The sequence below is a fragment of the Somniosus microcephalus genome, chromosome 14, assembly GCF_052327205.1.
Source record: "Somniosus microcephalus isolate GS21.2 chromosome 14, FLI_Smic_1.0, whole genome shotgun sequence".
NCBI classification, from domain to species: Eukaryota; Metazoa; Chordata; class Chondrichthyes; order Squaliformes; family Somniosidae; genus Somniosus; species Somniosus microcephalus.
The window spans coordinates 126537539-126551382 of record NC_141000.1 but is presented as its reverse complement, the minus strand read 5'-3'; the positions used below and the strand labels follow the sequence as shown (position 1 = coordinate 126551382).

The window sequence follows — 13844 nt, the reverse complement described above, 5'->3', positions numbered from 1 at the left end:
TTGTTGTATAAAAACCCATCTGGTTCACGAATGTCCTTTAGGGAAGGAAATCTGCCGTCCTTACCCGGTCTGGCCTATATGTGACTCCAGACCCACAGCGATGTGGTGGACTCTTAACGGCCCTCTGAAATGGCCCAGCGAGACACTCAGTTGTGCCACAAAACTGCTACATAGAAGTATCACCACACGGACTGTAACGGTTCAAGAAGGCAACTCACCACCGCCTTCTCAGGGGCAATTAGGGATGGGCAATAAATGCTGGCCTTGCCAGCGACGCCCACATCCCGTGAAACGAATAAACAAAAAACCCTGCTTTTTCCCTTCAAGCAAATAAACCTGCACTTGGAACCCGGGGAGCTGGGTTCAAACGCAGCTGTAGGTGAGACCTAAGCCAAGACCAAACATCGTCATTTCGAGAGGGCTGCGACGTGTGCAAGCAGCTGCTGACAGACACACATGAGCACAGAACAGAACATGAGCGGCTAAGAAACATTGCTTCATCAGTGGCTTCCTGTCTCATCGGCAGAAGTGCTGACCTAAGCTGCCACTGACACTGAAGTGTAATTACGGGGCGGGAGGGAAATTGCAGATCAGGTAAAATATTTTCAAAAAATTGCGTTTAACGCAGGCTGTGCTGAAATTACAGGCCTTGCTGCTGCCACATCTGAGGCTGACAGTGTGAAATATTGCTCAATTAACCCTTCAAGGACTGCGCCAGCGAATCGCAGCCCGTCACGTCGAAGGATAATTGGGCATTCGCAACGTCCGGCGGAGGTGACATTCAAAGGGAGCCGTGCGTTCTTTATATTTTTAACATATCTTTGTATTCTATCGGCAGCACAGAAACAGGCCAGCGCCTCCGTAGCGGGCCCGATAACCCAACCACACTTCAGAGAAAACGCGCGGGATTTGTCCAGATTATGAGCAGAGCTGTTCGGAAAGGAGTCGCCCGCCGCCTCTCCTCGCTCGCTGGCTGGTTGGCTGCCCTTGGACAGATGCTTAAAGAAGCATCTAGTTACGCCGAGCTAGCTGTCTCTTCCCATTCCGGCGCACAGCCCTCATCTAACTGGACACTTGGCTGCACCAGGGGCCTGTGAGCAGAGGTTGTAGTTTGATTACAGTGTGAATTTATCGGGGTGAGCCAGCTGCTCGAGGTTGGAGCTCTGCACAACCTGCCCTCGCCGCATCATACACGCTGCCCCCCATCCCCCCCCCAAAAAAAACCATTCCGGCACACCCCGCGCATCGCTGTTCGATCAAGGATGCGTTCTGTCAAACCCACCCCAGCCCCCCCCAATCATGTGTCAACACGTGAAGTGTGTGCATTTGTGTACTTGTGCATGCTCACGTGTGTGTACGCATGCGTGAGTGTGCGCGCAGCTCTGTGGATGTGTGAATGCGTGCGTCTGCGCGTATGCATCGTGCATTTGTTCTTGTGCATGTGTTTGCATGTACGTGTGCGCGACTGTGTTCAAGCGTGTGTGTGTGCGCGTGTGTCTGAATGTGTGTCGGTGCATATGCACGTGTGTGTGTGTGTGTGTGTGTGTGTGCATGCTTGTACATGTGTGCATGCGCATGTCTGAGTGTTCAAGCGTGTTCAAGTGTGCGAGCACGCATGTGCGTGTCTGTGTGTAAATACATGTGTGTGTGTTTCAGTATGTGTGAGTGTGTATGTGTGGGTGTGAGTTCATGTGTGTCTGTGTGTAAATGTGTGTGTGTATGTGCATAAATGTGTGTGTAAATGTGTGTGTGTCTGTGTGTGCGTTCATGTGTGTGTGTGTCTGTGTGTAAATGTGTGTGTGCGTGTGTGTGTGAGTTCATGCGTGTGTGTATGTGTTTATGTATGTGCATGTATGTGTGTGTGTCTGTGTAAATGTGTGCATGTATGTGTGTGTAAATGTGTGTGTGTGTGTGTGTGTGTGTGTGTGTGTGTCTGTGTGTATGTGTCTGTGTCTGTGTGTGAGTGTCTGTGTGTGTGTGTGTGTGTATGTGTCTGTGTGTCTGTGTGTATGTGTCTGTGTGTATGTGTCTGTGTGTCTGTGTGTATGTGTGTCTGTGTGTCTGTGTGCATGTGTCTGTGTGCCTGTGTCTGTGTGTATGTGTCTGTGTGTCTGTCTGTGTGTCTGTGTGTATGTGTCTGTGTGTATGTGTCTGTGTGTATGTGTCTGTGTGTCTGCGTCTGTGTGTCTGTGTGCATATGTCTGTGTGTATGTGTCTGTGTATATGTGTCTGTGTGTATGTGTCTGTGTGTATGTGTCTGTGTGTATGTGTCTGTGTCTGTGTGTCTGTGTCTGTGTGTATGTGTCTGTGTGTATGTGTCTGTGTGTGTTTGTGGGTGTGTGTATGTGTCTGTGTGTCTGTGTGCGTGTGTCTGTGTCTGTGTGTCTGTGTGTCTGTGTCTATGTGCGTGTGTCTGTGTGTATGTGTCTGTGTGTATGTGTCTGTGTGTGTTTGTGCGTGTGTGTCTGTGTCTGTGTGTATGTGTGCGTGTGTCTGTGTGAGTGTCTGTGTGTATGTGTGTGTATGTGTCTGTGTCTGTGTGTATGTGTGCGTGTGTCTGTGTGAGTGTCTGTGTGTATGTGTGTGTATGTGTCTGTGTGCGTGTGTCTGTGTGAGTGTCTGTGTGTATGTGTGTGTATGTGTCTGTGTCTGTGTGTATGTGTCTGTGTGTCTGTGTGCGTGTGTCTGTGTGAGTGTCTGTGTGTATGTGTGTGTTTGTGTCTGTGTGCGTGTATACTTCTCTCTAGATTTAATTCAACCCATTTGCAGCTGGCAATGGGAAGCCCAGGACAATGAAACCCACCTTTGCATGCCAAGGTACAAAAACACCCTCAGCGCTTTGCTGTATCCGACAAACCAAATCACTGAAGCATTATCTTGGAGTTGTGCGATTCAGCACAAGTGATTACAGTGTTTTTACTGGAGGCGACTGGGTCAGGTCTACGCACTGGCCTCTGTCTCACCCCTCAGAACTGCAGAGAGCCGGTGTGCCGACTTGCACAGACTAATTACTATTCTCAAAAGCTGCCACAAAGAAACTCCTTATTGATACCGTGCACTTGCACAGATGCCTGCAGCGCTTTGAGCATATTTCCTGGTCTATAATGTGTTCTGCTTCCTCCAGAGAATGAAAATGAAGGACTGGCTTTCAGGGGCTCTCTGGAGCGTCTCAGTGGCTGAAAGCTCTGGCTCTGGCTCCGGTTCTGAGCCGCACAGACCGGGAGGGACCGCGGCGTGATCTCCGGCCTTCCCGCGCCCAAGCGCTCAGGCGTGAATCCCGCTGGAAAACCCGCCCCCGGTGGACAAAAAACGTGAAGTCCGCCTGGCCCGTGATGCACACCGTGGCTGAGCAGCAAACACACTATCCAACAGGCGGACCCGGATTCCCCTCGCGGCGCTTTACCGCACCGCGGCGAAGTGAGGCAGCTGCCGTGAGGCGGGCAGACGCAGGGAGCTGTTTGGAGCGCACAGCAAGATCCAACAAGTCACAAGGTGGTGCTGGGGAGGTGGGAGGGGAAACTTTAGACCAGGATTAAGGTACCCGCGGTGTCGGGTCGGGGAATCGAACCCCCAACGCGTCCTAGTGCCTTTAGCAAAAGGAACCGTGAGGAGCTCCGCGACGATTTTGTGCGTAGCCATGACAACACTCCCTCAACCAATTCCAAACCCCTTCGGGTCAGTATGTTGCCACCAGCTCACTCACTCGACTATCACAGAATGTGCGCAAGACTTGCGCTGAATGCAGAGATATTTTCTGCACCGATTTTCATGAATCGAATAAACTGGGATGAGGCCTTGGAGAGGGTGCAGCGGAGATTCACCAGAACGGTGCCAGGGGTGTGCAGAGACTGGAGAAGCTGGGATTGTTTTCCTCAGAGCAGTGAAGCTTAAGGGGAGATTTAATAGAGGTGTTCAAAATAATGAAGGGTTTTGATCGAGTAGATAAGGAGAAACTGTTTCCACTGGCAGGAGGGTCGGTAACCAGAGGACACAGATTTAAGATAATTGGCAAAAGAACCAGAGGGGATTTTTTTTATTCAACGAGTTGTTGTGATCTGGAATGCGCTGCCTGAAAGGGCGGTGGAAGCAGATTCAATAGTAACTTTCAAAAGGGAATTGGATAAATACTTGAAAAGGAAACATTCGCAGGGCTGTGGGGAAAGAGCAGGACTAATTGGAGAGCTCATTCAAAGAGCCGGCACAGGCTCGATGGGCCAAATGGCCGCCTTCTGTGCTGTGAGATTCTGTGATGTGGGAAGGGGGAGGGAGTAAAACGTAATGTTTTTCCAGCGGTAATTCATTATTAAACTTTTCCCTCCGGTTTGCAGGTGCTGACTCTTGTTGGAGTGCAGGGTCGATAGGGTTCCTGCTCCCTCAGGAACCTGGCCTAAGCAGCCTTTCTTCAGTGTGCGAGTGTGGGCGCTGAGGTCCAGTGGGCTATTTGACTGCATAGGGCATCGCAGAAAAGCCCTAGCCTGCCCTTTCGCCCGATGTGACGTCGCGCGCAATTGAACGAGTCTTTGGGTAGTGATCAGGAGCAGGAATCCCGGCTGATTTATCTTCCCTCCCTCACCCGGGAGCGTGGAGGGTCACTGGCTCTGGCACAGAGCGGTGGGGTTTGGGAGGTGGAACAGAGCTTGGGTACGGCTCACTTACGCGGTATCCTAGCCAGCCGACCCACTGGAGTGGGGAAGAAGTCTTTCGAAGCTCAGGCTGCAGTCTGCAAAGGGTTAAGTGGCATTCTTGCTCATGTGGGACAAAAATTATTTGCCATCAATTTAAAAACATGAGATACTGCTCAGTTGCAGCTCAATACTTGTGGAAGAATGAGAATTTGTTTTGCCACAGGGCACTGGTGTATGCTAATTTAAATCTACTAAGCGCGCTACAAAGTAAGGCTCCTTTGTACTTCAATATTCTCCTAAAGTTTCAATACAACTGTTTAAATATAAATAACTTGCATCGTGGAAATGCCCGATCTTGCCCTTTCACCCGGCGTGACGCACGCGTGGGAAAGAGTTCAGCTTCTTTGGATAAAGCTTCTCACCGTTTCATTATTAGTGTCAGAGGGAACGTTTCACTCCTGTCTGGTGCTGTACGGCCCGTGTGTGTCTCAGTGTCAGCTCCTGTACGTTGTACAGTACACAGCGGGTAACAGGGAACGATTCACTCCTGTCTGGGACTGTACGGCCCGTGTGTGTCTCAGTGTCAGCTCCTGTACATTGTACAGCACACAGCGGGTAAAAGGGAACGATTCACTCCCGTCTGGTACTGTACGGCCCGTGTGTGTCTCAGTGTCAGCTCCTGTACATTGTACAGCACACAGCGGGTAACAGGGAACGATTCACTCCTGTCTGGTGCTGTACGGCCCGTGTGTGTCTCAGTGTCAGCTCCTGTACATTGTACAGCACACAGCGGGTAAAAGGGAATGATTCACTCCCGTCTGGTACTGTACGGCCCGTGTGTGTGTCTCAGTGTCAGCTCCTGTACCTGTACAGCACACAGCGGGTAAAAGGGAACGATTCACTCCTGTCTGGTACTGTACGGCCCGTGTGTGTCTCAGTGTCAGCTCCTGTACATTGTACAGCACACAGCGGGTAAAAGGGAACGATTCACTCCTGTCTGGTGCTGTACGGCCCGTGTGTGTCTCAGTGTCAGCTCCTGTACATTGTACAGCACACAGCGGGTAACAGGGAACGATTCACTCCCGTCTGGTACTGTACGGGAGTGTGTGTCTCAGTGTCAGCTCCTGTACATTGTACAGCACACAGCGGGTAACAGGGAACGATTCACTCCTGTCTGGTGCTGTACGGCCCGTGTGTGTCTCAGTGTCAGCTCCTGTACATTGTACAGTACACAGCGGGTAAAAGGGAACGATTCAGTCCTGTCTGGTGCTGTACGGCCCGTGTGTGTCTCAGTGTCAGCTCCTGTACATTGTACAGTACACAGCGGGTAAAAGGGAACGATTCACTCCTGTCTGGTGCTGTACGACCCGTGGGTGTGTCTCAGTGTCAGCTCCTGTACATGTACAGTACACAGCGGGTAAAAGGGAACGATTCTCTCCCGTCTGGGACGGTACGGGAGTGTGTGTCTCAGTGTCAGCTCCTGTACATTGTACAGTACACAGCGGGTAAAAGGGAATGATTCACTCCCGTCTGGTACTGTACGGCCCGTGTGTGTGTCTCAGTGTCAGCTCCTGTACATTGTACAGTACACAGCGGGTAAAAGGGAATGATTCACTCCCGTCTGGTGCTGTACGACCCGTGGGTGTGTCTCAGTGTCAGCTCCTGTACATGTACAGTACACAGCGGGTAAAAGGGAACGATTCACTCCCGTCTGGTACTGTACGGCCCGTGTGTGTCTCAGTGTCAGCTCCTGTACATGTGCAGTACACAGCAGGTAAAATGGAATGATTCACTCCCATCTGGTACTGTACGGCCCATGTGCGTCTCAGTGTCAGCTCCTGTACATGTACAGTACACAGCGGGTAAAAGGGAATGATTCACTCCCGTCTGGTACTGTACGGCCCGTGTGTGTCTCAGTGTCAGCTCCTGTACATGTACAGTACACAGCAGGTAAAAGGGAATGATTCACTCCCGTCTGGTACTGTACGGCCCGTGTGTGTCTCAGTGTCAGCTCCTGTACATCTACAGCACACAGCGGGTAAAAGGGAATGATTCACTCCCGTCTGGTACTGTACGACCCGTGTGTGTCTCAGTCTCAGCTCCTGTACTTCTACAGCACACAGTGGGTAAAAGGGAACGATTCACTCCCGTCTGGTACTGTACGGCCCATGTGTGTCTCAGTGTCAGCTCCTGTACATTGTACAGCACACAGCGGGTAAAAGGGAATGATTCACTCCCGTCTGGTACTGTACGGCCCGTGTGTGTCTCAGTGTCAGCTCCTGTACATGTACAGTACACAGCAGGTAAAAGGGAATGATTCACTCCCGTCTGGTACTGTACGGCCCGTGTGTGTCTCAGTGTCAGCTCCTGTACATCTACAGCACACAGCGGGTAAAAGGGAATGATTCACTCCCGTCTGGTACTGTACGACCCGTGTGTGTCTCAGTCTCAGCTCCTGTACATCTACAGCACACAGCGGGTAAAAGGGAATGATTCACTCCCGTCTGGTACTGTACGGCCCGTGTGTGTCTCAGTGTCAGCTCCTGTACTTCTACAGCACACAGCGGGTAAAAGGGAACGATTCACTCCCGTCTGGTACTGTACGGCCCGTGTGTGTCTCAGTGTCAGCTCCTGTACACGTACAGTACACAGCAGGTAAAAGGGAATGATTCACTCCCGTCTGGTACTGTACGGCCCGTGTGTGTCTCAGTGTCAGCTCCTGTACTTCTACAGCACACAGCGGGTAAAAGGGAACGATTCACTCCCGTCTGGTACTGTACGGCCCGTGTGTGTCTCAGTGTCAGCTCCTGTACACGTACAGTACACAGCAGGTAAAAGGGAATGATTCACTCCCGTCTGGTACTGTACGGCCCGTGTGTGTCTCAGTGTCAGCTCCTGTACATGTGCAGTACACAGCGGGTAAAAGGGAATGATTCACTCCTATCTGGTGCTGTACGGCCCGTGTGTGTCTCAGTGTCAGCTCCTGTACATTGTACAGTACACAGCAGGTAAAAGGGAATGATTCACTCCCGTCTGGTACTGTACGGCCCGTGTGTGTCTCAGTGTCAGCTCCTGTACATGTGCAGTACACAGCGGGTAAAAGGGAATGATTCACTCCCGTCTGGTACTGTACGGCCCGTGTGTGTCTCAGTGTCAGCTCCTGTACATTGTACAGTACACAGTGGGTAAAAGGGAACGATTCACTCCCGTCTGGTACTGTACGGCCCGTGTGTGTCTCAGTGTCAGCTCCTGTACATCTACAGCACACAGCGGCACTCACCATCCAGGTGCGTGTAAGTAGTGACCACTTAGACACGGTAGCAGAGGGTAGGCAAAGGCTGCAGCACAATACTCCAGCATGAGTGAGCAGACTAGGGGGAGGGGGGCTGGCTGGGGGGCGGGGGGGCGGTGCGCTGTTTGAAGGAGGTCCAAATAATTGGGGAAAAGGGAAACAAATAGAACAGAGCAAAAAGAGGATGGATCCGGTGCTCATAAGTATCTGATTATATTTTTTAAAAGGGGTCCTGACCGAACAAACCCCTCTCTAACACCGAAATGATTCAGCAGCACGACGAATGAGCGGGTGATTCAAAGGCGCGTGCTTTAAATCAGAGGCCTACGCTGAGGTAATCTGGCAATTTATATTTCAGGATGATAAAGCTTCGGTGAACTTAAGACCCTCATCCCCCTGCCGTCGCAGCTGTCTGCCATTTGAAAGCTGACAGCATCTACCTGGAATCTAAACATTGCCACATTATCAGAAAATTTGCTACATTCCTCATTCACTTATATGCATACCATGCTGGTTACTGGCAAAGCTCCCTACCAGCTTCCCGAGCCGCGGGATTATCTGCAATCTGATTCTTGTTTCAGCAGAAGCTACCAGCAGCGTATTTGATCCCAAATCTCTTCAAAGTTACAAGTCTCTTTCAAATTAAAAGGATCGTCTTCTCCTTCAATCTAAACTCTCCTTTTTCTTTCGTGAATATTTCGCTTATCAAGATGAGGGATGTTAGTATTATCGCCATTTCAAACACTCCCAGGGCAGGTACAGCACGGGTTAGATACAGAGTAAAGCTCCCTCTACACTGTCCCATCAAACACTCCCAGGGCAGTTACAGCACGGGTTAGATACAGAGTAAAGCTCCCTCTACACTGTCCCATCAAACACTCTCAGGGCAGGTACAGCACGGGTTAGATACAGAGTAAAGCTCCCTCTACACTGTCCCATCAAACACTCCCAGGGCGGGTTCAGCACGGGTTAGATACAGAGTAAAGCTCCCTCTACACTGTCCCATCAAACACTCCCAGGGCAGGTACAGCACGGGTTAGATACAGAGTAAAGCTCCCTCTACACTGTCCCATCAAACACTCCCAGGGCAGGTACAGCATAGGTTAGATACAGAGTAAAGCTCCCTCTACACTGTCCCATCAAACACTCCCAGGGCAGGTACAGCACGGGTTAGATACAGAGTAAAGCTCCCTCTACACCGTCCCATCACACACTCCCAGGGCAGGTACAGCACGGGTTAGATACAGAGTAAAGCTCCCTCTACACTGTCCCATCAAACACTCCCAGGGCAGGTACAGCACGGGTTAGATACAGAGTAAAGCTCCCTCTACACTGTCCCATCAAACACTCCCAGGGCAGGTACAGCACGGGTTAGATACAGAGTAAAGCTCCCTCTACACTGTCCCATCAAACACTCCCAGGGCAGGTACAGCACGGGTTAGATACAGAGTAAAGCTCCCTCTACACTGTCCCATCAAACACTCCCAGGGCAGGTACAGCACGGGTTAGATACAGAGTAAAGCTCCCTTTACACTGTCCCATCAAACACTCCCAGGGCAGGTACAGCACGGGTTAGATACAGAGTAAAGTTCCCTCTACACTGTCCCATCAAACACTCCCAGGGCGGGGATTGCTTTTGGTAGGTTTTGTGGGGATAGCTTTGGGACGCTTATTTCTGTGATTAATTGACCATTGTACTGATTGCTGATTGACTTCCACCGCCGGTAATTGAATGATTAGTGAGTCCTCAGCAACAATCATTTGAAACTCGGCGAGGGAGCGGGAGATTTCCCTGCGGTAGAATCCACGAACCTGCCCCTGGCGACGTCCGTGTCGTCCTTTCTCCAGCGCACGGTGGGCTGGGGATCCCCCTGCACCTGGCATCGGAACTCCACCCCCTCGTCCACCAGCACCACCTGGTTGATGGGTCTTCTGATGAAGGCGGGACGTTCTGGGAACCAGCAATGGCAAAAAAACAAAATAAAAGACCAGAGACAAGTCAGTTGTGAATCAAGAGCAGAATTGGAGGTGAGTCATCTACCAGTAATTTGCTACTTGACTGCCTCGCAGTCACGGAGAATGCCCCTGATAATTAACTTCTTTTATGACGAGATTAACATGATTCGAATCACCTGCACAGTTTGCTTACACTGTTTAATCTCCCACTAGGGGAATCCACTCCAGCGCTGAAATAAAACACATTACTTGTACACGCGCCCTTGCATCTATTAGCAATTTGCGACCTTCAACCTTTGCCACTGGAGTCACAAGTCTGCCTCATTTTACCCCTTTCATCACAATCAATAGCAACGACTGGAGACCCAGGCACAGCGAGAAGTCTGAGGAAGGAGCGTAACCCTGACCTTCCAGGGGGGGCACCGGGAGGAGCAAGACTCCCATTTCGTTACTTGGAATGTACAGCACACAAACAGGCCACTTGGCACAACCGGTCTGTGCTGGCGTTTATGCTCCACACGAGCCTCCTCCCACCCCTCATCAATATAACCCTCTATTCCTTTCTCCCTCATGTGTTTATCCAGCTTCACCTTAAATGCATCTATATTATTCACCTCAACCACTCCCTGCGGTAGCGAGTTCCACATTCTCACCACTCTCTGGGTAAAGAAGTTTCTCCTGAATTCCCCATTGGATTTATTAGTGACTATTTTATATTTATGGCAACATCTTCTCTACGTCTACCCTATCAAACCCTTCATAATATTAAAGACCTCAATCAGCTCACCCCTCAGCCTTCCCTTTTCTAGTGGAAATGGAATGGAGTTTAGAAGATTGAGAGGGGATCTCATCGAAACCTATAAAATTCTAACAGGACTGGACAGACTAGATGCTGGAAGGATGTTTCTGATGGTCGGGGAGTCCAGAACCAGGGGTCATAGTCTAAGGATAAGGGGTAAGCCATTTAGGACTGAGATGAGGAGGAATTTCTTCACCCAGAGAGTGGTGAACCTGTGGAATTCTCTACCACAGAGGGCGGTGGAGGCCAGTTCATTAAATATATTCAAGAAGGAGTTGGATATATTTCTTAAGGCTAAAGGGATCAAGGGATATGGGGAGAAGGCAGGGACAGGGTACTGAATTTGGATGATCAGCCATGATCTCATTAAATGGCGGAGCAGGCTCGAAGGGCCGAATGGCCTACTCCTGCTCCTATCTTCTATGTTTCTATGTTTCTATGTTGGACACTGGGATGGAGGTGACTTGTTGGTTTTGTGTGGGTGGCTAGATCTGATAGGATGAGCCAAATGGCCTACCTCACCCGCCTCCTTCCTGCCCTCCATCTTTCCCAGTGTGGGAGTGGGTCACCCGAGGGTCTTGGCTTATGTTCCTCTGAGTAAACCAAAGCCAGTCGCCCAACAAAAAAAAATGAGATGAAGCTGGTTGAAGAAAATCTTTAGGTAACGTAAGAAAGGAGGTCTTACCAAAGACAGTCAGTTCCGCGGGGTCACTGTCCCTCTCGCCCACCATATTGGTCCCAACACAGATATACATGCCGGCATCGCTCCTCTTGGTGTTCGAAATCATCAGTTTGCCTCCACGTATCTGGGTAACCAAAGATAAATTCAAGAAATGGAAACTGTTTGAGGCCTTTTCTCTGACACGTTTGCAGTCCCGTTGCTGTTTCATTCCTCGGTCATTCCCACCCCTTTATCACACAGGCCTAACAGAACGGTACCGGGGACGAGGGACTTCAGTTACACGGAGAGACTCAGAGAAGCTGGGGTTGTTCTCCTCAGAGCAGAGAAGGTTAAGGGGAGATTTGACAGAGGTGTTCAAATTTATGAATCATTTTGACAGAATAAATAAGGAGAAACTGTTCCCCCTGGCAGGAGAGGCAGAGGGCACAGATTTAAGAAACTTTGCAAAACAACCAGAGCGGGAGATGAGGAGAAACCTTATTACACGGCGAGTTGTTGTGATCTGGAATGTGCTGTCCGAAAGGGCGGTGGAAGCAGATTCAATAGTAGCTTTCAGAAGGCAATTCGCTAAATACTTGAAAAGGAAAATTTTGCAGGACTTTGGAGAAGGAGGGGAGTGGGACGAATTGGAGAGCTCTTTCAAAGAGCTGGCACAGGCACGGTGGGCCGAATGACCTCCTTTGTGCTGTATAATTCTATGAATTCCCACGTCACTCCCAGAAACAGTGGAGAACACAAGCAAGTCCCGTGTGAACATGTACTGAAAACGACACAGATACGACACAAAAAAGTGCTTTTGCCTTTTATTTCTTGTGTGGAGAAAGCCAGTGAATGGAACTCTGCCCATTTTAAGCAACCACTGTCCCATCAAACACTCCCAGGGCAGGTACAGCATGGTTTAGATACAGAGTAAAGCTCCCTCTACACTGTCCCATCAAACACTCCCAGGGCAGGTACAGCACGGGTTAGGTACAGAGTAAAGCTCCCTCTACACTGTCCCATCAAACACTCCCAGGGCAGGTACAGCTCGGGTTAGATACAGAGTAAAGCTCCCTCTACACTGTCCCATCAAACACTCCCAGGGCAGGTACAGCACGGGTTAGATACAGAGTAAAGCTCCCTCTACACTGTCCCATCAAACACTCCCAGGGCAGGTACAGCACGGGTTAGATACAGAGTAAAGCTCCCTCTACACTGTCCCATCAAACACTCCCAGGGCAGGTACAGCACGGGTTAGATACAGAGTAAAGCTCCCTCTGCACTGTCCCATCAAACACTCCCAGGGCAGGTACAGCACGAGTTAGATACAGAGTAAAGCTCCCTCTACACTGTCCCATCAAACACTCCCAGTGCAGGTACAGCACGGGTTAGATACAGAGTAAAGCTCCCTCTACACTGTCCCATCAAACACTCCCAGGGCAGGTACAGCACGGGTTAGATACAGAGTAAAGCTCCCTCTACACTGTCCCATCAAACACTCCCAGGGCAGGTACAGCACAGGTTAGATACAGAGTAAAGCTCCCTCTACACTTTCCCATCAAACACTCCCAGGGCAGGTACAGCACGGGTTAGATACAGAGTAAAGCTCCCTCTGCACTGTCCCATCAAGCACTCCCAGGGCAGGTACAGCACGGGTTAGATACAGAGTAAAGCTCCCTCTACACTTTCCCATCAAACACTCCCAGGGCAGGTACAGCACGGGTTAGATACAGAGTAAAGCTCCCTCTACACTGTCCCATCAAACACTCCCAGGGCAGGTACAGCACGGGGTTAGATACAGAGTAAGGCTCCCTCTACACTGTCCCATCAAACACTCCCAGGGCAGGTACAGCACGGGTTAGATAGAGAGTAAAGCTCCCTCTACACTGTCCCATCAAACACTCCCAGGGCAGGTACAGCACGGTGTTAGATACAGAGTAAAGCTCCCTCTGCACTGTCCCACCAAACACTCCCGGGGCAGGTACAGCACGGGTTAGATACAGAGTAAAGCTCCCTCTACACTGTGCCATCAAACACTCCCAGGGCAGGTACAGCACGGGTTAGACACAGAGTAAAGCTCCCTCTACACTGTCCCATCAAACACTCCCAGGGCAGGTACAGCACGTGTTAGACACAGAGTAAAGCTCCCTCTACACTGTCCCATCAAACACTCCCAGGGCAGGTACAGCATGGGTTAGATACAGAGTAAAGCTCCCTCTACACTGTCCCATTAAACACTCCCAGGGCAGGTACAGCACGGGTTAGATACAGAGTAAAGCTCTCTCTACACTGTCCCATCAAACACTCCCAGGGCAGGTACAGCACGGGTTAGATACAGAGTAAAGCTCCCTCTACACTGTCCCATCAAACACTCCCAGGGCAGGTACAGCACGGGTTAGATACAGAGAGAGTAAAGCTCTCTCTACACTGTCCCATCAAACACTCCCAGGGCAGGTACAGCACGGGATAGGTACAGAGTAAAGCTCCCTCTACACTGTCCCATCAAACACT

General features: G+C 50.5%; 1 protein-coding gene across 12 annotated transcripts in view; it reads right to left on the bottom strand.

Annotated features, from left to right (window-relative positions):
* The window catches only part of robo2 (roundabout, axon guidance receptor, homolog 2 (Drosophila)), a 1120123-nt gene that overhangs the window by 193722 nt on the left and 912557 nt on the right, over positions 1-13844 (bottom strand). For all 12 annotated transcript variants that reach the window (XM_086007303.1, XM_086007302.1, XM_086007300.1 and 9 more), the window contains 2 exons: positions 11358-11478; positions 9730-9868 (listed from right to left, as the gene is read on the bottom strand). In XM_086007303.1, coding sequence (XP_085863429.1) covers positions 9730-9868; positions 11358-11478 — 260 coding nt within the window. The remainder of the gene's footprint in view (positions 1-9729; positions 9869-11357; positions 11479-13844) is intronic.